The sequence below is a fragment of the Salmo salar genome, chromosome ssa04, assembly GCF_905237065.1.
Source record: "Salmo salar chromosome ssa04, Ssal_v3.1, whole genome shotgun sequence".
NCBI lineage: Eukaryota > Metazoa > Chordata > Actinopteri > Salmoniformes > Salmonidae > Salmo > Salmo salar.
In genome coordinates, this window is record NC_059445.1 from 41,031,720 (window position 1) to 41,056,274 (window position 24,555).

Genomic DNA, 24,555 nt, shown 5'->3' on the forward strand with positions numbered 1-24,555 from the left:
TAAATATCTACAATATGTGTCAATGACCAAGCCATAGCCCAAAACGTTTGTGTTGTTGCATTAGTCCCAAAGGGATTCCCATTTGTGAGGTGTGCAACAGGTTTGTGAATACAGATTTTTAAACCTTGGTACTTACTTACTAGGTCAGAAAAATGAAGTCAACCTCTAAACAATCAGGAAAACACCTCTCATTTTACTAAGAGGGATAGACTAATCTAATGTAAATTAATAACTCAAAAAGGTAAAAATAAATAATTTTATTCAAACTGAAATACATACATTTACACAAATGATAGTCAGATATGTAAAACGCAACTTGACAATAATAAAACACAGCAGAGACTATAATAAATCAAACACTTGAAAACACCTTAAAAAAGGGGCAATCAGTTGCTACATAATATAATTTACTTGATATGAGAATGATATTTACCCATTGATTGACAGCTTAGTAAATGTTGTACACCATCAGAACCCAAAATAAGCTTATTTTACTCCAATGTTTGAAAAACAATGTAAACAAACACGATATAGTCTCAATACATGATTAAAACTATAATTGTTATATTATGGACAGGCAGTCCTTGCATCCATAGCTTTGTCTATACATTTGAGAGTGGTTACATTTCTCCAGGCCCATCCCTCGGCTTTTTACCGAAACAGGGAGGCCACTTTGTTATTGTTCTACTGCTGACTGCTGCTTTAAAATACTACTTTTCTAGGATAACCTAACTTGGCATAACAGACAATTAAATATATATAAAAATTTTAAAAAAACATGGCATTCATGCGAGTGATCTTATTTTCCCCATTTTTAAACCCTACTACTCCGTTAGTTACGGAGTACCATTTAGTCTGTCCTGTACCCCTCAGATCTGCAGAGGGTCCCCTGTGGCCATGCTAATCTCATGGACGGGCCAGCAGGGCGAGTCTCTGTAGCGTCTCTTGGTGGCCGGGAGCCTGAACTGCAAGACTGGTGATGGAGAGAGTTCAACGGGGACAGAACCCCCATCACTCTCACTGACCCCCATGTCTATCTCTATGAAGCCAAAAGTCATGACAGAGGAAAGGGAGCAGTTAGCCACCAAGTGTGCAGTGTAGAGGTCAGTTGATGTTCTGTCTAGTGGTGTGGGAGAGGGTCCACTGGGAATGGGAGAGCATGTTTCTGTTTGAGAGAGAGACGAGGGCTTGGAGGGAAAAGGGAGAGGGAGTTTGACTTCTGTACTTTTGGACTCCTGCTGTAGGGGGGCCATGGTCTGAGGTGGAACATCTAAGACCGTATCGGTCAGAAACGGTCTATTCACCTGCATTGGAACTGTGATGCGTTTCTCTTGCTCCTCCTTTGGATTGCATGTATTCAAGTGCATCTCCAGCAGATCATCATGTAGCTCTGACTCCTTAGGTTGTTCCTCCACAGGTTCCAATTGTCTTTCCTTGAGATTCAATTGTGATTCTTTAAATAGCCCTTGGCAGGATTCCTTGTTCTGCTTTGGATTGGGTGACGGAGGACCGCACAAATCCTGGATGGTCTGCATGAGGTTTTCCTGTTGTAGTTGAGGAGTATGTTGGATTTCAAACTGTCCCTCTTGGGCAAATGGATAAACACTAAGAGCGGGCTCTGGAGGTGGACATAGGACTGGCTCACTGAGGCTTTGAACAACCACTGGCACCTCTTGATGATTTTTAGAGGCTTGTCCTGGCCAAGGTCTGGGAACACCATCATGACTGATGGAGCGTCCAAACCGCCGTGCTCCCTGCCGGCGCAGACGTACAACGCTCCGCTGACCCCCCTCCCGTTGACTCTCATGCAGGACATCATTGAGCTGAGGTTCAGGGGGCCTTGGAGGAACCCTGGGGTTACGGAGCAGCGTTGTCAGAGCGTTAAACCGTCTGATGCGCTCTGCTACAGACATGTGCTGGTGTGTCCTCTTAAACCCCAGTCCTGACTCGGTCACCTTCCCTTTCTTCACCGGCAGTTGAAGTGTGTCCTCAGAGACTCCATCTTCTTTCTCGATCATCCAATCTGTTTTCTCTTTCTTGTAAATTTCATCTTGAATCCTCAGTTGGTCCAATGTCACCTCGGGCATACTGATGGAGCGACGAGGGTGACGGGGCTTCTGACTGACAGATATATCCACTTCTGACTGCTTCTTGCTTAGACTCACGTCTTTAGGGTCCTCTTTTATCCCAACCTGCTCTGGGCCCCTCAATACATGGTTCGTTTCATACTGTCTAACGGTTTCCTCTATTGTCTCGTTTTCCAACTTGACACCAGAGCATTCACATGATTCCCCAGCTTGTGTCCTGATAGGGGAGTCCAATGTCGCGAGATCTAGGAAGTGATCAGGATTTTCAGCAAAGCTGTAATTCAGCAGATCAGGCTCATCCTCCACTTCATTCCCCACTAGAATTGAATACAGATAAAATGTCACATTGAGTATTTAAGTGACTAACATGTAGATACATGGATGTAACTGAAAAAAATATATATAAAAAAATATAAACCTTGTCCTGGGCAATCAGTCATTATGACAGGAATCCTGGCTCGTCCAACCTCAGAGCTGGATGCTTCAGTCATACCATCAGTCATTATGACAGGAATCCTGGCTGGTCCAACCTCAGAGCTGGATGCTTCAGTCATACCATCAGTCATTATGACAGGAATCCTGGCTGGTCCAACCTCAGAGCTGGATGCTTCAGTCATAACATCAGTCATTATGACAGGAATCCTGGCTGGTCCAACCTCAGAGCTGGATGCTTCAGTCATAACATCAGTCATTATGACAGGAATCCTGGCTGGTCCAACCTCAGAGCTGGATGCTTCAGTCATACCATCAGTCATTATGACAGGAATCCTGGATGGTCCAATCTCAGAGCTGGATGCTTCAGTCATACCATCAGTCATTATGACAGGAATCCTGGCTGGTCCAACCTCAGAGCTGGATGCTTCAGTCATACCATCAGTCATTATGACAGGAATCCTATATGGTCCAACCTCAGAGCTTGATGCTTCAGTCATACCATCAGTGACCCTTATATTGCCCATGATCCAATTCTCAGTGTCATTCCCAATGGATGTGGGGGAAGGGTCCTGAGAATAAAGTCGTAGAGAAAGTAGATAAGTCAAATAATAGAGCTCAGCGTCAAAAGAGAAGCATGAGCAACGTGAAGACCCAGTGTTAGGACAGAATATTGGACAGCGCCAGACTTACAGGGCTGCTCCAGATTGTCATGTTGAAGAATCTAAGAGATGTCCTTCGATGAGCCTTGTCCTCCTGCCCCGGATGCCTTCAGGAAACACAGATACAGTCAGACACAAAAACAAGGCAATAGACAAACAAGGGTTAAATATAAGAACTAGAATCAATGCTTATGATGCTTTAGATTAACTTGTTTGATGTTTTATAATCTTTCTTGTGATTCCTCCTCTTCTCTGGGGCAGTGAGAGTGACAGAGAGCTCGTGCTCCCTACTGCCCTCCACTCCACTCAGGACAGAAGTGTGACAGCGGGTAGGGCTTTGGCCGACTGCCGCCTCGGAATCTACTGGGACAGTCAAAACATAGAACTTGTCATACAGTATCTTATGCGACTGACTAAAAGCTATTCTGCAGTACAGGCTATAAATACATCACCATTGGAGGGTTGTTTGCTCATGGATTGGTTGTCTTCTCTAAGGTCATGGATAGACCGTCTGGTTATACAGAGAATAATAATATTAGCATCAATAATAATATTAACATCAAATTGATCAGAAATACAGTGTAGACATTGTTAATGTTGTAAATGACTATTGTAGCTGGAAATGGATGATTTTTTTATGGAATATCAGAACAACAGTTTTCAGCTGTGCTAACATAATTGCAAAAGGGTTTTCTAATGATCAATTAGCCTTTTAAAATGATAAACTTGGATTAGCTAACACAACGTGCCATTGGAACACAGGAATGATGGTTGCTGATAATGGGCCTCTGTACGCCTATGTAGATATTCCATAAAAAATAGTTTCCAGCTACAATAGTCATTTACAACATTAACAATGTTTACACTGTATTTCTGATCAATTTGATGTAATTTTAAAAATGGACCAAAAATGTGATTTTCTTTCAAAAACAAGGACATTTCTAAGTGACCCCAAACTTTTGAACGGAGTGTGTGTGTGTATTTATTTTTTACAGACAGTTAAATGCAAGTACCTTTTTTTAGCAGAGCTCTCAACATCAGGGACAGGATCTTCAGTCGATTTTCGTTTAGATGTGACTGGTGATTCAGGTGTTTTGTGGTGAGCAGTCTTTGTATTTTGCTGGCCTGTGAGGTCAAGGTTATAAAGTCAGAGGCAACACACTTATTGGCCCTTACTGACGACAATCATTTCAGCATCACTTTTTACTAAAAGCATTTGAACTTTGCAACCGGTTAATAAGCAGCAAAAATCATATCATTACCACAACATTATGCACGTACTGTCTGGGGGATGTAAAAGGCCAGTGTGAGTGCGGCCTGTCTTCAATTTACTGAGAGCATCCACAAATATCTCTGGAGAGATCAAGCAAAAAAGTATAATAATCTGAATTGAATTCATACATTTTCCAGCAACGTATTTATTCAGAAATTATTATCACAGTATAAACCTCATTATCCAGTCATTGCAACACTCTCACCTCCAACACTTCGCCTCCTTTGATGTGCTAAAAGTCTATACACACCAAGTCCTGCCCTCTCCTGAAACCTCCCCCCATCAACTGGGGGTGTGGAGGACTCTGCTACTGTTGCCATGTCCATAATAGAAGGAGGGACAACACCTGGGGACATATAGAAGAGTGAAATTAGTATCAACTTTAAGTCTTACATCCGTCATCAGCTTCTATACAAATGTATATTTCTCTAAACTTACCAATGCGATCAGCGTGTATTATGAGTTTCTTGATCACTGCTGCTTGTCTATGCAGTCGTCTCTCTGTACCTGCGGTCAGTTTAGAGCCCCCAGCTGGACAATGTAGCAGATTAGGTGCAATCACAAGAGCCAGATTGCCCACTTCCATACGATTCTCTTTACATCTAGTGAATGTGAGGGATAGGAGATGGTGGAGAAACTTAGGCACAGAGAGACACAGATCTCCCTCTCGAAGCCCAGATAAAAGAAGAAGTCATGAATTTCTAGAAACAAACCTTTGAGCCGTCTGTCTCAGGAAGGTGCAGAAATATCGGAGGGCCCGTGAATGCGAGGGGGGGAACAGGGCTGTGAGAAGAAGAGCTCCATCCTTGCCCTGCTCCTGCCCCCCCTCCTCCTCCTCTAAGCCCTGTGCACGACACAGTGGCACCTGTAGCTCCATAGGGATGAGGGGCGAGGGCAGCTCCCGTAAGAACTGCTTCACAAGAGACGCCACATCACAGGGCTGCAGAGTGGCTGAATGTGGCAGAGAAAAGACTGGCTCCCCCTGCTCCAGGAAGGCCTGTCATGAGGAGGTAGAGCATCAACATAAAAAATATAGACCCATGGAGGTAAGAATTGACATTCCTGCACATCCCTCCTGTGCAGCCTCACCCTCAGAGCTCGCATCCGACTAAACGACCCGGTCTTTCGAAACAGCCCTTCAGTATGAAGATGCTGGGATAAAAATTCACAGGCATCCACCAAGAACCTATGGAATAGTTAGATCACTCAAATGGAAGTTTTAAGTCATGACCAACCAAAACTTTGGGCTTTCAGTTGTTCATTGTAATCAGAATAGGCCACATTAGATTTTACTTTATTTAAATCACATCTCCCAGTTATGACTGTATTTAAAGCAACAATAACAACTCAAGTTTACATACTTTGGCACTGTCCCACTCATATCAGTTAAATCACACTGTGGCAGCAATATCAGGTCCCGACCAAAAGCAAATTTAGATTGGTTCTCCTGAAAGACATCCATCAACAACAGATCATGGTGATGTGCTAAAAAGGCTTTCGACAACAAATCAATACCTCAACATTGGTAGTTTGCAAATGATGACTGGTAAATTTGAATATTTAAGAAACGTGACCTTGACAGTAATCAATCACGTAATCAAAAGTCTGTGGCAGCATATCGTGTTGTGGACAATGGAAAACATGCTTTATTGACGCATTGAGGTTGACTGTTGAGCAAACATATTGGCCTTGTTGGTTACCTGTCTGACAGGGTCGCTCGTGTATGGCCCATTCAAGAAGTTCTTCCAGTTTTTCACGCGAACTCCAGATGCTTTCAACGCGTGTATCACGGCCACCACGCGTAGACGGTCGTCCATGGGGTTTGGCGTTGGTAGATCCAGTTAGGATGTGTTCTGTAAAAATTAAATAAGTTGAAAGTAGTGACTTTTGAAAACTCCATCACTATTAAAAACCGACATTTCGTCAGAGCTAGGTAGCAAAATTATGTAGCCTACGTTGTTGCACGTCTTTGAGCCTTTCATCCCGCCGCCATAAAATTAGATACTTCCGGTCACCTGTGCCCAAATAAGGCGTAATGTAGGCGTGATGGGCACGGTTCACAGAGACGCTTGTCTGTTCTGAAGTCACAAATATAGTTTGAAATGGTCAGTACATAATGTGAAATATGTCCATTCCTGTATGGCGGGTATGTATGGGGCTCTTTTTCATTTATTGACATTGACTCATAGGGCATTTTCTTAAAAGCGTGTTAACAACCCTCGCAAACTGCCGGTCCAGACGGCATCTCTAGCCGCGTCCTCAGAGCATGCGCAGACCGGCTGGCTGCTGTGTTTACGGCATATTCAATCTCTCCCTATCCCAGTCTGCTGTCGCCACATGCTTCAAGTTGGCCACCATTGATCCTGTACCCAAGAAAGCAAAGGTACCTGAACTAAATTACTATCACCCCGTAGCACTCACTTCTGTCATCATGAAGTGCTTTGAGAGACTAGACAAGAATCATATCACCTCTACCTTACCTGTCACCCACTTCAATTTGCTTACTGCCCCAATAGATCCACAGACGATGCAATCGCCATCACACTGCCCTATCCCATCTGGACAAGAGGAATACACATGTAAGAATGCTGTTTGTTGACTATAATAGCTCAGCATTCAACACCATAGTACCCTCCAAGCTCATCGTTAAGCTTGAACCAACTGGGTCCTGGACTTCCTGACGGGCCGCCCCCACGTGGTGAAGGTAGGAAACAACACCTCCACTCCGCTGATCCTCAACACTGGAAAGGGAAATACCTAGTCAGTTGTACAACTGAATGCCTTCAACCGAAATGTGTCTTCCGCATTTAACCCAACCCCTCAATCAGAGAGGTGCGGGGGGCTTTTGGCACCTTGGAACAGTGGGTTAACTGCCTTGCTCAGGGGCAGAATGACAGATTTTTACCTTGTCAGCTCAGGGAGGCTACCTGCTGCTACTGGGGCCCCACAAGGGTGCTTGCTTAGCCCCCTCCTGTACTCTCAGTTCACCCATGACCCACCCAGTTCACCCACGACACAACAGTATTGATTACTAACAATGACGAGACAGTCTACAGGGAGGAGGTGAGGGCTCTGGGAGTGTGGTGCCTGGAAAATATCCTCTCACTCAACAAAACAAAGGAGATGATCGTGGACTTCAGGAAATAGCAGAGGGAGCACCCCCTATCGACGGGAACGTAGTGGAGAAGGTGGAAAGCTTCAAGTTCCTCGCCGTATACATCACTGACAAACTGAAATGGTCCACCCACACAGACCGTGTGGTGAAGAAGGCGCAACAGCACCTCTTCAACCACAGGAGACTGAAGAAATGTGGCTTGGCACCTAAAACCCTCACAAACTTTTATAGATGCACAATTGAGAGCATCCTGTCGGGCTGTATCACCGCCTGGTGTGTCAACTGCACCGCCCGCAACCGCAGGGCTCTCCAGAGGGTGGTACAGTATGCCCAACACGTCACCGGGGGCAAAGTACCTGCCCTCCAGGACACCTACAGCACCCGATGTCAAAGGAAGGCCAAAAAGATCATTAAGGACCACAACCACCCATCCCACTGCCTGTTCACCCCGCTATAATCCAGAAGGCAAGGTCAGTACAGGTGCATCAAAGCTGGGACCGAGAGACTGAAAAACAGCTTCAATCTCAAGGCCATCAGACTGTTAAATAGCCATTACTAGCACATTAGAGGCTGCTGCCTATATACATAGACTTGAAATCCCTGGCCACTTTAATAAATGGAACACTAGTCACTTCAAATCAAATGTATTTATATAGCCCTTCTTACATCAGCTGATATCTCAAAGTGCTGTACAGAAACCCAGCCTAAAACCCCAAACAGCAAGTGTAACCGATGTGAAATGGCTAGTTAGTTAGCGGTGGTGCGCGCTAATAGCGTTTCAATCAGTGACATCACTCGCTCTGAGACTTGGAAGTAGAGTTTCCCCTTGTGTTGCAAGGGCCGCGGCTTTTGTGGCGCGATGGGTAACGATGCTTCGTGGGTGTCAGTTGTTGATGTGTGCAAGGGTCCCTGGTTCGAGCCCAGGTTGGGGCGAAGAGTGGGACGGAACCTACACTGTTACACAAGCAATGCAGGTGTAGAAGCACGGTGGCTAGGAAAAACTTCCTAGAAAGGACAAAACCTAGGAAGAAACCTAGAGAGGAACCAGGCTATGAGGGGTGGCCAGTCCTCTTCTGGCTGTGCCGTGTGGAGATAACAGCACATGGCTAAGATGTTCAAATGTTCATAAATGACCAGCATGGTCAAATAATAATAATCACAGTAGTTGTCGAGGGTGCAACAGGTCAGCACCTCAGGAGTAAATGTCAGTTGGCTTTTCCTAGTCGATCATTGAGAGTATCTCTACCGCTCCTGCTGTCTCTAGAGACTGGGACAAGTAGCACATCCGGTGAACAGGTCAGGGTTCCATAGCCGCAGGCAGAACAGTTGAAACTGGAGCAGCAGCATGGCCAGGTGGACTTTAATAATGTTTACATAGCTTGCACTACTCATCTCATATGTATATATTCTATTCTACTGTATCTTAGTCTATGCCCCTCTGACATTGCTCGTCCTTATATTTATATATTCTTAATTCATCATTCCTTTACTTAGATTTGTGTGTATTGGGTATATGTTGTGAAATAGTTAGATATTACTGCACTGTCGGAGCTAGAAACACAAGCATTTTGCTACACCCGCAATGACATCTGCTACCAATAACATTTTATTTGATAAAAGTTAACAGATCTTAGTGTGCAAGTTGTTTTCTTATGATGACAAAATAAGAAAAAAGTACAAGGAAGTACTTGTCTTTATTTAAACAGATACTGCTTGATTACTTTATCTTTTAAGAAATGTAAATCAAACGATGAATAGACTCTAGAGGGTGGTAGGTAGCCTAGCGGTTAAGAGTGTTGGGCCAGTCACCGAAAGGTTGCTGGCTCAAATCCCTGAGCCGACTAAGTGAAAAATCAGTTGATGTGCCATTGAGCAAGGCACTTAACCCTAATTTCTTCTGTAAGTCGCTCTTGATAAGAGGGTCTGCTAAATGACTCATATATATATATATATATATATTTTCTCACATATAAAAAAAATACAATGACTTGTATCCATATACTCAACTTCCTATTTGTCCAACAAAAATAATATTATATAAAACGGTTATAGTCTGTCCTTATGCATCATCAAACATAGTACAATTTAATTAGAAAGTGCACATTCAAATCTACACATTGTTTATGAATTTGACTTTTAGTAAAATGTCAGAATGCCACTTTTGTGGATCTGCATGAATAATGTAATCTCCCCCCTTGTGGGTTTGTCTTTCTATCTCCATTTTGATCAATTCTGACACATAATTTCAGTCTTGTTTTTCTTTTTTTCCCAGAAAAGTTCTAAATGTTGCTGACGTGGCCCTTCACGTCCTCCTCCATGCCACCTGCCTCATCCCTCTGTCCAGCCCTCCCACATGGGCCTGGGGGCCTCAATTTCTCTTGGCCATCCAACCCTGAATGGTACACCACCCATCAATACCTTCACAGAGACAGAGGAGGAGAATCAGAGCAGTTTCTCTCTTTATCTTCAATATAAAAAAGTCAAACACAAAACTCAGAGTTACTCAGCTATAGTATACCTTGTAGACTGCAGTGCTTTCCCCTGCCTTTACTGGCAAAATGTAAGACTGATCCTTTCTTGCTGCAAGCAGAAGAGACGGGGAGACAAGGGGAAGCGATGAGAGGGGAGGTATTGAAGCATGCACAGCACTGCGCAGCTGTGGAGAACATGGAAAAAGGTTCACCATTAATATAGCTATTAACAATACAAATAAATATAACCAAACAATATATTTTGGGGATATATAAGCGTTACTGTGAAAAGTCTACATCCATATGCACTTCATATAATTATGCTAAATGTTCATGCTGACTGACTTACACAGACGTCCTCATACTAATTTTCCTGCTGACTCGAGCTGTACTCATCTTCTGGTTCTGACTTCCTCACTGCACTTTGCTGTGCCCATTTAAGTGCTGAAAATGATGTTGCTCTTCTCTTCCCTGAGCTCACAAGCTGAGGCCAACATTTTGCTCCTGACAACAAGATGTATTTTAGCGCTGTAAGGATACAGGTCAGTTAACAGGTCCGAGCCCAATTTCCCGATAGCGTTGGAATTTAGGTTTAGGAATGGTTTAACTATGCATCTTTCACCGATTTGACAGACCATTGCGCATATGTTAGGCTACACATCATGAAATATATTGAGACAAATTACAGACAGTAGCCTACAAGTAGAAAAATATAACGTGATTGAACATGAAACATATTTCAATATGATTGAAATAGGCCTATAGACTACGGTTTATTTTATTTATGTTTTCACTTGAAGCATATTTTATACATCGCTCGTTTGTATCAATTGCAGACATCGGCAGCTTTGTATTTGTTGTCAACTTTGTTCTGAAGTTATCCGTGGTCCCAGAGAGACGGATAAACCATGTGATGTTATGTTTAGCGGAGATCTAAATATGTATATGTGACGCGGGAGGGCAACAAAGCATCCACTGATGCACTTCTATGAGTAGTCTGAGGCAAGCGTTACACGGAACCCAAACCGGCTGCGCGCGTGCGCCATCGTGCATGCATGTATTTTGTCCCCCCCACACCAAACGTAGGTTAAAATATCAAAACAAACTCTGAACCAATTATATTAATTTGGGGACAGGTCGAAAAGCATTAAACGTTTATGGCAATTTAGCTAGCTTGCTGTTGCTAAAGGTTTAATGCATTTCGACCTGTCCCCAAATGAATGTAATTTGTTCAGAGTTTGTTTTGATATTTTAACCTGCGTGTCGTGATCGCGTTTGGTGTAGGAGAACAAAATACATTTATGCACCATGGCGCACGCGCGCAGCCGGTTTGGGTTCCGTGTAGATGACGAGCGTTAAAGTACAACGTTCATAACGATTGTTTTGGGAAACAGCTCGGAGATGTAACGATGCTTTTGGGAAACCGGGCGCTGATTGAATACGGCCCTTAGAGTTGGAGAGGTAATATCTTATCACTCTATCATATTTAGCAGATATGATCTGTGCCTTGCCCAGACTACTCAGGGTGGTGCGCGTTTAGCCCTACAAGTGATAATAGGAACCAGATCAATTTCTGTGCTGCGCACACGCCTCTGAGTTGCACTGGCTCGTTCTGCAAGATTTGAGAATATGTTTGCGCACCATTGACTAGAATTCAATCTTTGCGCTCTAGTGCTTTTAATGTGGGCATAGATTTAGCCTGCATATTAACTTTATTTTAGTATACAGGCGATATTGCATACCTTTTTCTTCTCTCCCTAGGCAAAGGACTGAAGCGTAACCTGAAAACGTTTGATTATCATTTGGCGTTGACACTGATAGTCCTCCAATAGATCTTGATTTATCTTCTGGATTTGCCTCTAAATGGGTTTTAAAACATATAGAGAAATGAATCTCCTAGTGAAAAGGCTATAAAACTCAGACATTCTTCAGCACTGTCATGAGGAAAACCAACCCCCTCCTTTGACAAACTACCAATTGCTCAGACTTGAGATTGGTGTCCAGCAGAGGCTCTGTCATATCCACCTGAATAGAAGTCAGTGAGAGAAATCTGCATCCACAGCACAATTCTGCTGACACTTTGAATATCACATTCCTGTCGGAGTCCGTCTCATCCTTACCTGATGGCACACATCTGTAAGCAGAGAAGACTCCTCCATGTTTAGCTGTCAAGCTCCCGCCTATTCCTCTTTGGATTGGTGGATACATCTCGTTATTTTAACTTTTTTTTTTTTATATTCGATGAGGGATGTTGATATAAACCCCCTGTATTAGTTTGGACTTAAATCGTCTAGGAAATCTATGGCAATACTTAACTGGCTGTCCAGCAATTACCAACTTAAAAGTTTGAAGAATTTAAAAATGTGTAAATATTATACAATCCATGTCTGCAGAGACTTACCCAGAAAGACTCACAGCGGTAGTCACTGCCAAAGGTGATTCTAACATGTGTTGACTCAGGGGTGTGAATACTTATGTAAATTAGATATCTGTATTTAATTTAATACATTTGTTCATTTCTAAAAACATGTTTTCACTTTCATTATGGAGTATTCTGTGTTGATGGGTGAGAACAACAATTGAATCCATTTTGAATTCAGGCTGTAACACAAAATGTGGAATAAGTCAAGGGGTAACGTTATGAGTACTTTCTGAAGGCACTGTGTATATATATATATATATATATATATATCATTTTATTTTGCCACAGCAAATAGTGTTTTATAAGCTGTGAGCTGGGGATCCCTGAGAAGATGCATGACACCATAATAAAAATAAATCAAATCAAGCAATATTGCTTCTGCTAGCTAGTCTTCAGATAACAAGTCAACATATCAGTTTTCAATATACTCGCCCAAATAGCATCTTGTTCCTTTCTCTCTCCATTATATTCACAAAACCCTGAAACTAGCTCTTGCACTTACTGTGAGTAATGTTCGTATTCAGGCTTTCGCAAATGTTTTGTTTACAAAAACACAGAAACTCTAACTTCCTGTTTCCATGTGTCGATAATTGAGTCAAGATGATGCACCGATGCGAATGTCAAATTGTATCAAATCACCACACATGACATATACATGAAATATCCACTTCTGTGTAGTTCTTAATTTGACCTAAATTGCAATTAACTCATGTGCATTGGGGCATTTGTAATCATATTAGTTGTTGCCTGCAGTGTTATACTGTGTTGGGGGAAAACGACCCCTTAATGTATTTTGTGAGAACCAAAAAGCAACATTTGGTAAGATTTAGATATGTACATAGACAGTACTGTCTATCCTGAGGCAAACACATTTTAACGAGAAGTGGGCAGAAATACGTTTTTTTTTGATCGGGGCAAAACACCCCCTCAATAGGGCAAACTGACCCCTGAAGGTTAGTGTGTAAATCTATTTTATGTGTTACTTTGACATTTAAAAGCTAAAGTCAAGGTATTTTAATTAAATAAATCAAATATCAAAGTAAAAAATGACACTACACATCTCACTATTAATATCCTCATTATGATGGGGGTGGGGGGAATATTATATCAATGTATTCAAAATTGTTTTGAGATGAGACAAATTCAATTTTTAGATGAGCAAGAGTAGTGGCAGCCAATGAAAGTGTAGGGGAAAAATGTGGTTTCTGTGAGAATTATAGGAAGTTAAACCCAGGGAGGTGTTTAACCCCAAGCCACCTAATTACTTCTTTACCATGTGCCTTTAAAAACACTAACTTTTAGGTGTCCAATGTTATAGCTGTGTGGTTCTTGTAATGATCCATAATTAAAATCTGGACTTTTGTGAGCTGTACTCAAGGAAACAAGACAGAAATCAATAAAAAAACTAGAGACAACCAAATAAAATTACATTTTGAAGTAAAAATCTTCAGATTATATTCTCAAATACAAAAAGATTACATTTTGTTTGAACACAGAACCATATGCAGATACTGTTTTACATACATGGTATACCGTTTTACAAGCACACAAACTAGTTATTGATCACAAGATTCAAAAACGACTTTAGGGACATGTTACAGAATATTTTAAATGGTGTGAAAAATGCTGGTAAATGTGGGTTTTTACAATCACTGTCTTTTTATACACGTTATAGGAAAAACAGTCATCAAAATGCCTGTCTTCAATTTCAATAAATATGGGCAAAATATTAATGGTTAAATCAAAATGAGAATAATAAGTCCAGACTCAACACCAAATTCTTTAAAACGTATGGTTCTTTGATCTAAAACTAAAAAATGTCGTGTCAATGGCAAAATATGAAAACAAAAACAATGTTGTCCAAAAATATTCCATCTCTTAAAAACACATTGAAATGTACACATGCAAATCCCAGCTACCTTTTATGAGCTCTAATAAACATTCACTGCGCAACACTGAACTGTCCTACATCTGCATGTTAAACTACACCTCTGTTGCTCATTTCAAATAGCCAACGTCTAGAACAGGCAAGAAAAATAAGCTGCGTGTTACTAAATTGTTGCTGGACCTACTGCAAAAATAATGCTAACGTCGTGGCGTGGCAAGAACAAAGATCCTGGATCTAAAAAGGCAGGGAAGAAAAACTGAACCCTTACATTTTTTTTGAAAATGTAAGCTATAAGAAAGCGAAGGCTAATCATTAAGAAGATGTATGACAATTAAAAGGTAGAGGTCTAGCCTGCAGGCAGGATAAGCAATGGAATGCTGCTGAGGGAATGAGATCCGTCTCATCAGCACACTACTTTAGGCCTACTGTGTTCCCTGGGGGCCCTGAGAACCCTGGCTGTAGTTTCCATATTGGCTGTAGTACTGATTCCATTGGCTCTGGTTCTGGTAATACTGCTGCCACTGCTGTGCATACTGGATCAGAGCGAGCAAGACATTATCAACACAGTTTTAGACAGGTGAACATGATATATGGGACAACCTAAGAAACTAGGTTGGCCCGACTCACCTGTTGATACTGCTGGTTGTAGGTCTGTTGCTGCTGGTTGTAGGTCTGTCCAGTGGCAACAGGAGCAGCGGAGGCGGCAGGAGTTTGGCTGTAGCTCTGGCTGTAACCTGGGTACTGGCTGTAGCTGCCGTAGTTGTAACCCTGGTTGTAGTTGCCCTGATTGTAACCCTGGTTGTATGTCTGTGGCTACAAATGAAAACATACGATGTCAGAAAGTTTGAAGGTCTGGTGAAGGGTTGACAGAGGAACAAATTCCAGAGGGAGAACCACATGTAGGGAGATGCCATTTAACAAGTTTACCTGTCCTTGGCTGTAACTCCCAGTGGCTCCCTTGTTATATTGTCCTTGGTGGTGCTGATTGTAGCTCACTCCAGATTGCTGGTTGCGGTTGTAGCCATGTTGTCCTCCTGCAGCACCATCACGGTTGCTCCCCCAGCGGTTCTGCTGGTAGCCTCCATGGTTATACCCTGTAAAGTGTAAAGCAAAAGCAGTTAAGAAGGCTCACTAACACGCAAAAAAATTATTTAAAAATAAATTCCGCAGAAACCTTCCACCTCACCTCCTCTGAAGTTGCCACCTTGACTCTGATAGCCTCCCCTTCCTCCTTGGGGGCCACCACGGTTGTCATAGCGCTGGTAAGGTGCACCGCGACCACGGAATCCTCCTTGGCGGTTGTCGAAGCGTTTGTCTGGGGGTGGGCCGGCCTTGCGGCCCTCCTCATTGTATTGCTTTACCAGTGTGTCAGCCTGTTCTCGTTGCAGCTCGATGAAGGTCACGTTGTCAAGAAACTCACCAGCTTCTGGGAGCACAAAGTTGGCTACAGGAAGCAGAGGGGTAGGCGTTGTCAGGACGAGTATAGCGGCGCCGTCGAAAGAAAGAAAATCATTATTACTATCTGATAGACAATACTAGGAAGGGGTAGGAAGGGAAAAGAGGGAAGTGGGGGAGAGTTATACCAGAATTGTAGCAAAACATTACCTCAAGGGACAGGGGAGAATTTGCTCCAGTTTAGGGAGGAATTGTATTTAACTAGGCAAGTGAGTTAAGAACAAATTCTTATTTACAATGACAGCCTACCCCGGCCAAACCCTAACCTGGACGACACTGGGCCAATTGTGCGCCGCCCTATGGGACTCCCAATCATGGCCGGTAATGATACAGCCTGGAATCGAACCAGGGTCTGTAGTGCCTTAGACCGCTGAGCCACTCAGGAGACCATAGAAAAATAACTAAACTAAGGAGAGTGATGAATACGTAGCGTTTTCAGTTGTAAACCAGAAGCATAGCTTACGGAAGCATAGCCTGTGGGCGTATGTCCTCAGTTAGTCCTTAAGTAATAAATGTCGATTTTTTTCCCCCACTCCCCTGGTACTGGAAATTGCACTGCCAATGTTTTTTTAAATTTTCAATTAATAATCTATTAAAATCTCATCCTTCAAGGGTCAGTATCCAAACCAACACTTGAAATGGATGTCACCCTGCACCCCGAGTTTGCAGTGCAAAATAGATGAATGAGAAAGATGAAAGAAATGGTTGAAAATAAGAGAATGATAGATGATAAAGGGGGAAATAGTGGGAATAGCTCTTTGAAGGGGGGCGGGGGACGGGTGGGATCTTCCAAGTTTCGATAAAACAACAAAAAAAAACATAGGAAATGCATTGTCTTTGTGTGGTTTTTAATTTTTGTTATCCATGGAATTCCTACCTTTCATTTCAAATACAGCATGATCGGGAACATCCTTCCCTTCCTCATCAGATCGCTTTAACGTTCGCTCTTTTAAATCCTCGTCCGTGGGACAAATTACAATAGCCTTGCGTTGAAAACCTTCAAAAGGACGCATTTTTCGTCTCTGGGCTGATCCATATACATTTGTCTAGCAAAGTTGACAAGAAAGAAGTAGAAGCTGTTTATTATTGTTCACTTGTCTCTGCTTTTGTTATGGCTTTGCGTTCCATAGGAGGGAAATTGGATTCCTGCAACGATGAAAGTGAGTTTTCCCCCCTCCCCCATACTGTTCTGGAACTACATATGGTTCTATCTCACAACCCAACAACTTACCTTTGTGTCTGGAATCCATTTCCTGGGAGAAAGAACTTTGGGGACCCATGTTAGCCATCTATTGGGTCAATTCTTGCAAGTTCTCAACTGGTTAATGTTTTCAATGAAAAGTTAGCTACTTAAGGCCAGAGTCTACATTACAAAATAACAGTTGCGTTTTTTTATTTTATTCTGTTACAAAAATATGCTGCATCTTTTAATCTATTTTTGCCATGTTTACAACGCACCCTTACAAGGTTGAGCAAATAGATTCATGTGCCCATTAATCCCTTCTGCCACACAGCTCACATTCACTTCCATATAATTAACAGTTGAAAAACTAAATCTGTAAAATCAATTGAATTGTTTCCAGGTAAACTCTTAAGGACAATCAATGAACTGTTTTTGGAACTATTCTCTGTGGCAGGTATTTGCTATGCCACTGCTCTGATAATGACCTCTTTAAAAAGAATCAACAAATAATGAATCGTTTTTTAAAGTTGCGTAATATTTCAGCTACAATAACAGGGTCCCCATTTACTTACCAGAACTTACCTGTTTGTCAATAGCCCAACTGTCTCATGACAATAACAACAGACAATACCTACCTGTCAATACTCACTTACTCTGTGGCACCCATTAGAATGTCCAGGACCTTACCTACCTTGAGTAACTTGAGCAAACGCCCTGAAAATTCAAACATGTTAGTTCACTTACCTTAAGGTTTTATTTATTTAACATACAACATTAAACAAGTTCCATATGCTGTCTGTATGTATAAATCAGCTATCATACATCAAAGGTGATGTGAGTTTAAACTTGAGCTAATCTTACAGTTAACGAACAACAGAAGGTGTATTTCTTACTCACCACCCGGCAGTGTTTACTTGTTTTTCAACATCTTATTACAGACATGGACTATTTGTACAGCTTATAGCTCTTTAAACAGGACATAGAGAGGATATCCCCCCAAAATATTGAGTAAAAACATACAATTGCAATACTGCTTTCATTTAAGCAAAACAGAAAGAATGATTTCAGCAGCATGTTCAGGGTGATAACTTCCAGGAGTTCAGATGTCGATCAAGGCCTCTACACTAGAGAGACCGCATCACAGAGTGCATTAATGGACATGTGCATCAGTGAACAACAGTGAACAGGGTTGGGAAGGAGGGAGGGTGAGCATAGTATGGGATGAGTATGGGGTGAGAAATCAGACAGTACCTGATCCAGGATGTAGTTACGCTTCTTGCGGGCAGCGATCTGGATCAGCCTGTTCAGACACTGTGTGGCCTGCTGGATCAGGACATCCCACCGACCAGAATAGTTCTTCTGACGCCGCAGCCCCATCACCTGAGGGTGGAGGTTTTCATTACGTTAGAGGGGAACTTGACACTAAAAGACCAAGACTAAAGGATTCTGTGTTCAAACAAAGATAACAACTGACCTTCATCTTCTCCATTATGGCGTTGGTGCCCAGGATGTTGTAGTTCTTTGCAGGGTGCTCCTCCGCGTGCTTCAAGGCCCAGGTGGTTTTCCCAGACGCAGGCAGGCCAACCATCATCAATAGCTGGGGTAAAACAAGAGGGTCAAACATGCAATTGGTCATGGCATCTCACAGCTACTGATGACAGAAGCAATCTAGTCTAATGAATACAAAAAAAATCATGATCCACTTGATGATCCAACATGGCTGGCACTCACCTCACAGTCAGCCTTGGTGGCAGGCCCAACAGTCCCCCGCATCCTGTTCTCCAGAGGGACGTCCTGAATGAAGGTGTATCCCTCAGGCAGGGGGAAGAAGGGCTCCTCTTTCTGGCCAAAGTTGAATTCAATGGCACAGTTCTTCACAAGAACGTGGGGAAAGAGTGGCCGCTCGGCCAACTCCTCCTGTGACACACGGAAGGCCACATCCAGCCACTTGCCGTTCTTTGAGAAGGCCATCTCCACTTCCTCACCGCTATCGAAGTCCTGAACAAGACATGGAGAGGAAAACGTTTAGGCTTATTGAGTACTCAGCTTCTATTAGTCTCTAAGTGAATCTTCTGCAACATCACAAATACTTACAATGTAGCACCCAAGGACATCGTTTTCACCAAACTTTTCCCCGTAATCCTCGAATTTACACTTGGAAGATTTCTTGCCAGTTCCTCCATAGCCATAAGAGAACGGTTCTTCACCTGTAATGGCAGTACAAATAGGAGTTTGTGTTGTTTCAAATCACATAAAATATTGATAATAACAAGGACATAATCCGGAATGTTCCAGCTCAAGTACAGAAGCATTTTTTTTAAACTGACCGAGCTGTGTGTTGCAGGTGTCCAGAGACCAGCCAATGCGCACTACATGAGGATCAGGCTCACTGCTGGGAAGGTGCTTCACAGAGATCTCCTCGTTTATCTGGGCAACAAAAACATGCACCAAATTATTATTCATAAAAATCGAATGAGACTCGACGCAAAAAATAATATATATATATTCCATCTGCAAAGCACCGAAGTGAAATGCAACTTAATTTAAAAAGGAAATACTCTACCTTCATTTCAAAGCAGACACGTCCTTTGTTGACACCATAGGAAGCTCGTGCACCTGACCACAGGTATGCAAAACCTTCAATGGTCAGCGGGTATCCACTATACCGGTCACGTGATACCTTGAAGTGCAGATCGCAATTATCTGTGAAAAGCAAAAAACCTCATCAAAAGTCAATAATAAACCATTTAAACCATTCAAACAAATCCTACTACCATCCCGAAACATAGTACTTTCACTCACAAGTATCAATGGCCACAAGAGTGTCATCAAAATCTTCTTCCTCTTCCTCTGCTGGAGGCTGGGGAGAACGTCCCCTATGTGACGAGAGTGTGGAGCATAAGCAAGAGGTGTAGTTCTATAGAATGTTTTCAAGACACTTTAGTGAAGTAGTTTTCAAACTACCGATGTGCACGGATATTGGAATATCCGAGCGGGCGTTAGTATTGGAATATTGTGTGAGTATAATTTGTTGTGCCAAAACATTTTATGGGCTTGTTTTAACACTGGAAATGCTTTTTCTAAATTAAATTATAATATCAATGTGATACATGTCATACAAGGATATACCATGACATTTCAAATGTTTTGGGGCGGCAGGGTTAGAGCGTTGGACTAGTAACCGAAAGGTTGCAAGATCAAATCCCCGAGCTGACGAGGTACAAATCTGTCATTCTGCCCCTGAACAAGGCAGTTAACCCACTGTTCCTAGGCCGTCATTGAAAATAAGAATTTGTTCTTAACTGACTTGCCTAGTTAAATAAAGGTAAAATAAAAACAAATAAAACATTTTAAAAAATACTGGTAGCCTTCACATTGGTAGCTTGTTGTTTATGTTGGCCAATCAAAGCGGCTCAATGTGTAGTGAGAGTTCACTATTGCAATGCAAAACAGAATAAAATGACTGAATTAAAAGTTAGCGAAATTAGAAGGAGTATGCTACAACGAGCAACCAACAGGTTGGCTGTTTTATCCGAATGGGTTTGGGGTGAAAATCACTAAATGTGGCCTCAACTAGCTTTTCAGTGTAGCTAGCTTCTCTAGGCTACTCCAGTCAAGACAGGCACTGTTATATGGGATGATAAATAACATCGTGGCTGCTACAAGTTAGGTAGTCTTGGCTGTACTAGAGTAGCAGCTCTCTATGCCTCCATCTGCTCGCTCCAATCTCACAGGCACCTCCGCAGATGCAGCAATAGAGCGCCGGCCGTTCCCCTCGCACAGGTTAAAAAACTTGAGTTAAAAAAAACATGCATTTCAAATATCCGGATATCCAACAAAAATTCATGATACTATTTGAATAGTGAAATTATTTTAAACCCCCATCCCTATTTCAAACTTGTTCCACTTAGAAACATTTTAAACACACACGTGTACCTTTTTTCCTCCCGATGTTCATAGTATCCATAACCGCGGCCTTCATCGCATGGCCTCTTACGGTTGTATCGGTTATCCTCCGTTTTGGTCTGGGTCGCCTGCTCAGCCTCCCATTCATTGGCTGGCTCTGGATGATGAGCCCTTGGCTGCTGTGGCTCCTTCTCTTCCTTCAACTGGTCCTGCTCCTTTTTCAACTCTGCTTTCATCACCAAGTCCTCTGCACCAATGAGGTCAATGTTGTCAATAATTAAGGCTTGAGCAACAGTGTGAATTGAGAGAATATACCAAGCATTTACTGACCTGGCTTAATTTCAGGCATCTCCACAGGCTCAATTGATGCAGACTCCAGTGGCTCTTGTTGCACAGGTTCTGGTTGCACTGGCTCTGGTTCTTGTTGCACAGGTTCTGGTTGCACAGGTTCTGGTTGCACAGGTTCTGGTTCTTGTTGCACAGGTTCTGGTTGCACTGGCTCTGGTTCTTGTTGCACAGGTTCTGGTTGCACTGGCTCTGGTTGCACTGGCTCTGGTTCCTGCATCTCCGGTTCTAGCACCTGCGGCTCTTGTCTTTTGTCCGACTCATACGCCTGCGGAATCTGTGGCTCCATCACATCTTCTGTGAAATCGACCATCCCATATCCCATTGTAGGGACTTGACCACACATCTGTGCCCCATCCCGGCTGTCTTCTTCACTCTGTTCATTCGCACCATTCGCCGAATCAGCCTGCGAGACAAACTGTACTTCATTGTCCTCAATATCTTTTTCTTCTTCCCCATCATCTTTACCTAATAAAGAAAACAGTGTCAGTATCACAAGCTGCTTGTTTTCCATTTTGGAGTAGTACAGCAGTTTCATCTGCAAACAATCTGTGAACAACAGTGGACGTGGCTGTGTTGGTGCAATCTTACAACTGTCTACATACACTTTGAACAACTAATATTTGTACCGTCATCACCATCTCCAGCGTCTCCGCCAGTATCGTGTTGCTGATCCCCCTCCTCCCCAACATCGGCAATCGGTGGCCCGTCCCCCTCACCTGCAGCCTCCGCCTCAAGTGCTGACTGCAACCTTGAGACAAGATCCGCCTTCAGGCCACGAGTATCCAGGCCTCGCAGCTGAAGCGCCTCCTTCAGCTCGTTGACTTTGAGCTTCTTCACATTGATTCCACTCATTTTTCATGCAACTTTTTCAGTGATCAGAAATTCCAATCTATAAGATATTAATGCACAGGCAAGGAATTCAGTTTAGAAATGTACTTAACCGCCTGGTAGTGGTAACGTTAGCTAACTAGCTAGTTACTGTTGTTAGTTACACATATTATTGCCCCATCTGAGCTAGCTAGCTCGCTATTTCGTTGCATTACAAGACCATGCATGGACATCGCTCGCGTAGCAAAAACATACAATACGCTGCGAAACAACGCACGGGTCAAAGGCCAACAGTTTCCTTAAAGTTAGCTAACTAGCTAGGTAGATTTCTACTGGAGAGCCAGTCTGACGTCACCACACACCAACACAACTAGCTGTATACAAAAAAACATGTATTTTTTACTTTACCTTTATTTAAATTAGGCAAGTCAGTTAAGAACAAATTCTTATTTACAATGACGGCCAATTGCGCGCCGCCCTATCACGACCGGTTGTGATACAGCCTGGAATCGAACCCGGGTCTGTAGTGACGCCTCTAGCACTGAGACCGCTGCGCCACTCGGAAGCCCATAGATAGTATAGTGTAGCCAAGAAATGTTTATTTACATTACTAACCTCTTTCCTCACCCCTATAATGTCCTTGCTAAAGATTCATGCAGCGACCAACTCAACTGAAACAAAATGGACGATTTTGTCGCTACCGAAGCCCTCCCTCCACTGCGAAGCTGTAAACATCTTTGCGCCGCCTGTTTCTTCTTCTTTCAGTTTTTATTGGCGAATCGCAACCAACTGACAGCTGCATACATCGCCACCTACTGTACTGGAGTGTGAGACTGGTCACAACCTATCTATGCCTCCATATTTTCTTAACTAACCCAACATTTCTAATAAAATAATTCTGTACAAATCCCATTACTCCCATCACTCCACTCCCGTCCAACCTCTCTGACCCTGTCCAACAACCTCTTCCTTTCTACATCATACATTTCATGTTCAACCATTTCCTCTACCATACAGCCATTACACAATCCAGTATCATGTTTCCCTATCAATTTCAAAGAGGAATTCAAACCTGTATGCCCTAATCTCGTCCTACACAACATAACTTCCTCCCTTCTGTTCCCATTATATGACATTATCTCCCATACAGATTTCCTTGTACTATGAAAATGTCTGCCCTTACTACTTTCATCCCATTGTCTCTGCCAGCAATCTAACCTATTTTTCTGAATCAATGTTTTAATTTCCCCTCTACCCAGCTGCACCTGTATATCCACAATAATATTTTACACTGCTTTTTTTCGCTATTATATCTACTATATAATTTACATAAACACCTGTATGATCTGGAATCCAACGGAACTGAATTTCAATATAATTTCTTTGTAACCCCAACAACAACATCATTATTTCGAACCATAAATCGTCACGTTCTCACTTTCCAGATCTTAAACTACACAAAACTGAGTCTGAACATATTTTGTAGTTTTAAATGCACCATTGTGCATCCTGAGTGCCCTCGCTTGCATCCTATCAAGGCGCAACAGCGATGTAAAATCTGCAGAACCATATACAAAGCACCCATAATCTATGAACGATCTCATCAAAGTACGATAAATATTAAGTAAAGATTGCCTATCTGCGCCCCAATCATCCCCAGCTATTGTCCTCATAAGATTTAATACTTTCTTACATGTAATATGACCTCTCCATGTAAGCTTTTCATCAAACCATTGCCCCAAATACTTAAATTCTGTTACCCTTTCCATTTGTTCTCCATATAATTGAACATAATCTTTTTGTTAGCTAACAACATGTAGCAAGATTTAGATAAAGATAACTTGAAACCCCATGATAATAGCACCAACCTGTGGAGTTCCATTTTCCACCTCATATTCTCTTGATATCTCCAATCCCACCCTGACCTGGAAGGTTCGGTCAAACAAGAAATCTATAATCCAGTTGTACATTCTCCCACTAATACCCATTCCATTCAATTTAATCAGTAGACCTTCCCGCCACATTGTATCATATGCTTTTTCAATGTCAAAACTTTTTCAATGTCAATGTCATGACACAGACTGACCAGGTAAACCCAGGTGAAAGATATGATTCCTTATCGATGTCACCGGTTAAATCCACTTCAATCAGTGTAGATGAAGCGGAGGAGACAGGTTAAACAAGGATTTTTAAACCTTACGACAATTGAGACAATGATTGTGTATGTGTGCCATTCAAGTGAATACAAATATGAATAATTCATATTTCTCTTGTTTTTGTAGCCAACCTAGCCAACCCCTAACACTGGCCAAGTCTCAGGTGAGCAGTGTACGCAAGAATCTGAAGCTGCACCTGTTGGCGGTGCTCAAGCACCCCTGCAGCCTGGAGTTTCAGGGTCAAATCAGTACTCTCCTCCTGGACCTGCGGATGTCCCCGAATGAAATTACCCGCAACACCCCAGCCCCACACGAACAGGCCCTGCCAT

At 42.5% G+C, this 24,555-nt stretch overlaps 2 protein-coding genes and 1 pseudogene across 8 annotated transcripts; all 3 read right to left on the minus strand.

The window, feature by feature from the left end:
- Window positions 1-242: 242 nt before the first annotated feature.
- LOC106603087 (rho GTPase-activating protein 11A) lies at window positions 243-6,533 on the minus strand. Of its 2 annotated transcripts, none has more exons than XM_014196274.2 (14): window positions 6,410-6,533; window positions 6,155-6,307; window positions 5,816-5,901; window positions 5,544-5,640; window positions 5,168-5,451; window positions 4,893-5,056; window positions 4,660-4,800; window positions 4,463-4,534; window positions 4,195-4,306; window positions 3,634-3,692; window positions 3,391-3,541; window positions 3,213-3,288; window positions 2,506-3,091; window positions 243-2,404 (listed from the first exon to the last, which is right to left on the minus strand). In XM_014196274.2, exons 2-14 carry the CDS (start codon window positions 6,269-6,271, stop codon window positions 870-872), a joined length of 3,480 nt encoding a protein of 1,159 aa, XP_014051749.2. In that variant the 5' UTR covers window positions 6,272-6,307; window positions 6,410-6,533; the 3' UTR covers window positions 243-869. The 2 variants fall into 2 exon arrangements, with proteins under 2 accessions (XP_014051749.2, XP_045572884.1); XM_045716928.1 differs by lacking the exon at window positions 6,410-6,533 and having other exon boundaries at window positions 2,506-2,554; window positions 2,618-3,091; window positions 6,155-6,403.
- A 3,149-nt stretch (window positions 6,534-9,682) lies between these two features.
- Window positions 9,683-12,199, minus strand: LOC106603025 (protein FAM98B-like; annotated as a pseudogene).
- Window positions 12,200-13,882: 1,683 nt separating this feature from the next.
- LOC106603088 (heterogeneous nuclear ribonucleoprotein U-like protein 1) lies at window positions 13,883-22,846 on the minus strand. 6 transcript variants are annotated; one of them, XM_014196281.2, is made up of 16 exons: window positions 22,686-22,846; window positions 21,959-22,131; window positions 21,225-21,707; window positions 20,925-21,141; window positions 19,791-19,864; window positions 19,552-19,691; window positions 19,316-19,415; window positions 19,083-19,195; window positions 18,720-18,986; window positions 18,463-18,585; window positions 18,240-18,368; window positions 16,683-16,851; window positions 15,537-15,794; window positions 15,278-15,444; window positions 14,978-15,163; window positions 13,883-14,883 (listed from the first exon to the last, which is right to left on the minus strand). In XM_014196281.2, exons 2-16 carry the CDS (start codon window positions 22,092-22,094, stop codon window positions 14,773-14,775), a joined length of 2,673 nt encoding a protein of 890 aa, XP_014051756.2. In that variant the 5' UTR covers window positions 22,095-22,131; window positions 22,686-22,846; the 3' UTR covers window positions 13,883-14,772. The 6 variants fall into 6 exon arrangements, with proteins under 6 accessions (XP_014051756.2, XP_014051753.2, XP_014051754.2 ...); XM_014196278.2 differs by having other exon boundaries at window positions 21,869-22,131; XM_014196279.2 differs by having other exon boundaries at window positions 21,869-22,131; window positions 22,698-22,832.
- Window positions 22,847-24,555: the final 1,709 nt, after the last annotated feature.

What these genes read in the sequence shown, in the direction of transcription:
- LOC106603087 (XM_014196274.2), bottom strand. Translation starts at nt 6,271, where the DNA reads ATGGACGACCGTCTACGCGTGGTGGCCGTGATACACGCGTTGAAAGCA. An exon ending in ATGAGTGGGACAGTGCCAAA is followed by an intron (nt 5,641 to 5,815) that starts GTATGTAAACTT and finishes ACTATTCCATAG; the next exon opens with GTTCTTGGTGGATGCCTGTG. An exon ending in CCTTTTACATCCCCCAGACA is followed by an intron (nt 4,307 to 4,462) that starts GTACGTGCATAA and finishes TTGACCTCACAG; the next exon opens with GCCAGCAAAATACAAAGACT.
- LOC106603088 (XM_014196278.2), bottom strand. Translation starts at nt 22,094, where the DNA reads ATGAGTGGAATCAATGTGAAGAAGCTCAAAGTCAACGAGCTGAAGGAG. An exon ending in GATGCCTGAAATTAAGCCAG is followed by an intron (nt 21,142 to 21,224) that starts GTCAGTAAATGC and finishes TCATTGGTGCAG; the next exon opens with AGGACTTGGTGATGAAAGCA. An exon ending in CCATAATGGAGAAGATGAAG is followed by an intron (nt 18,369 to 18,462) that starts GTCAGTTGTTAT and finishes CTCCACCCTCAG; the next exon opens with GTGATGGGGCTGCGGCGTCA.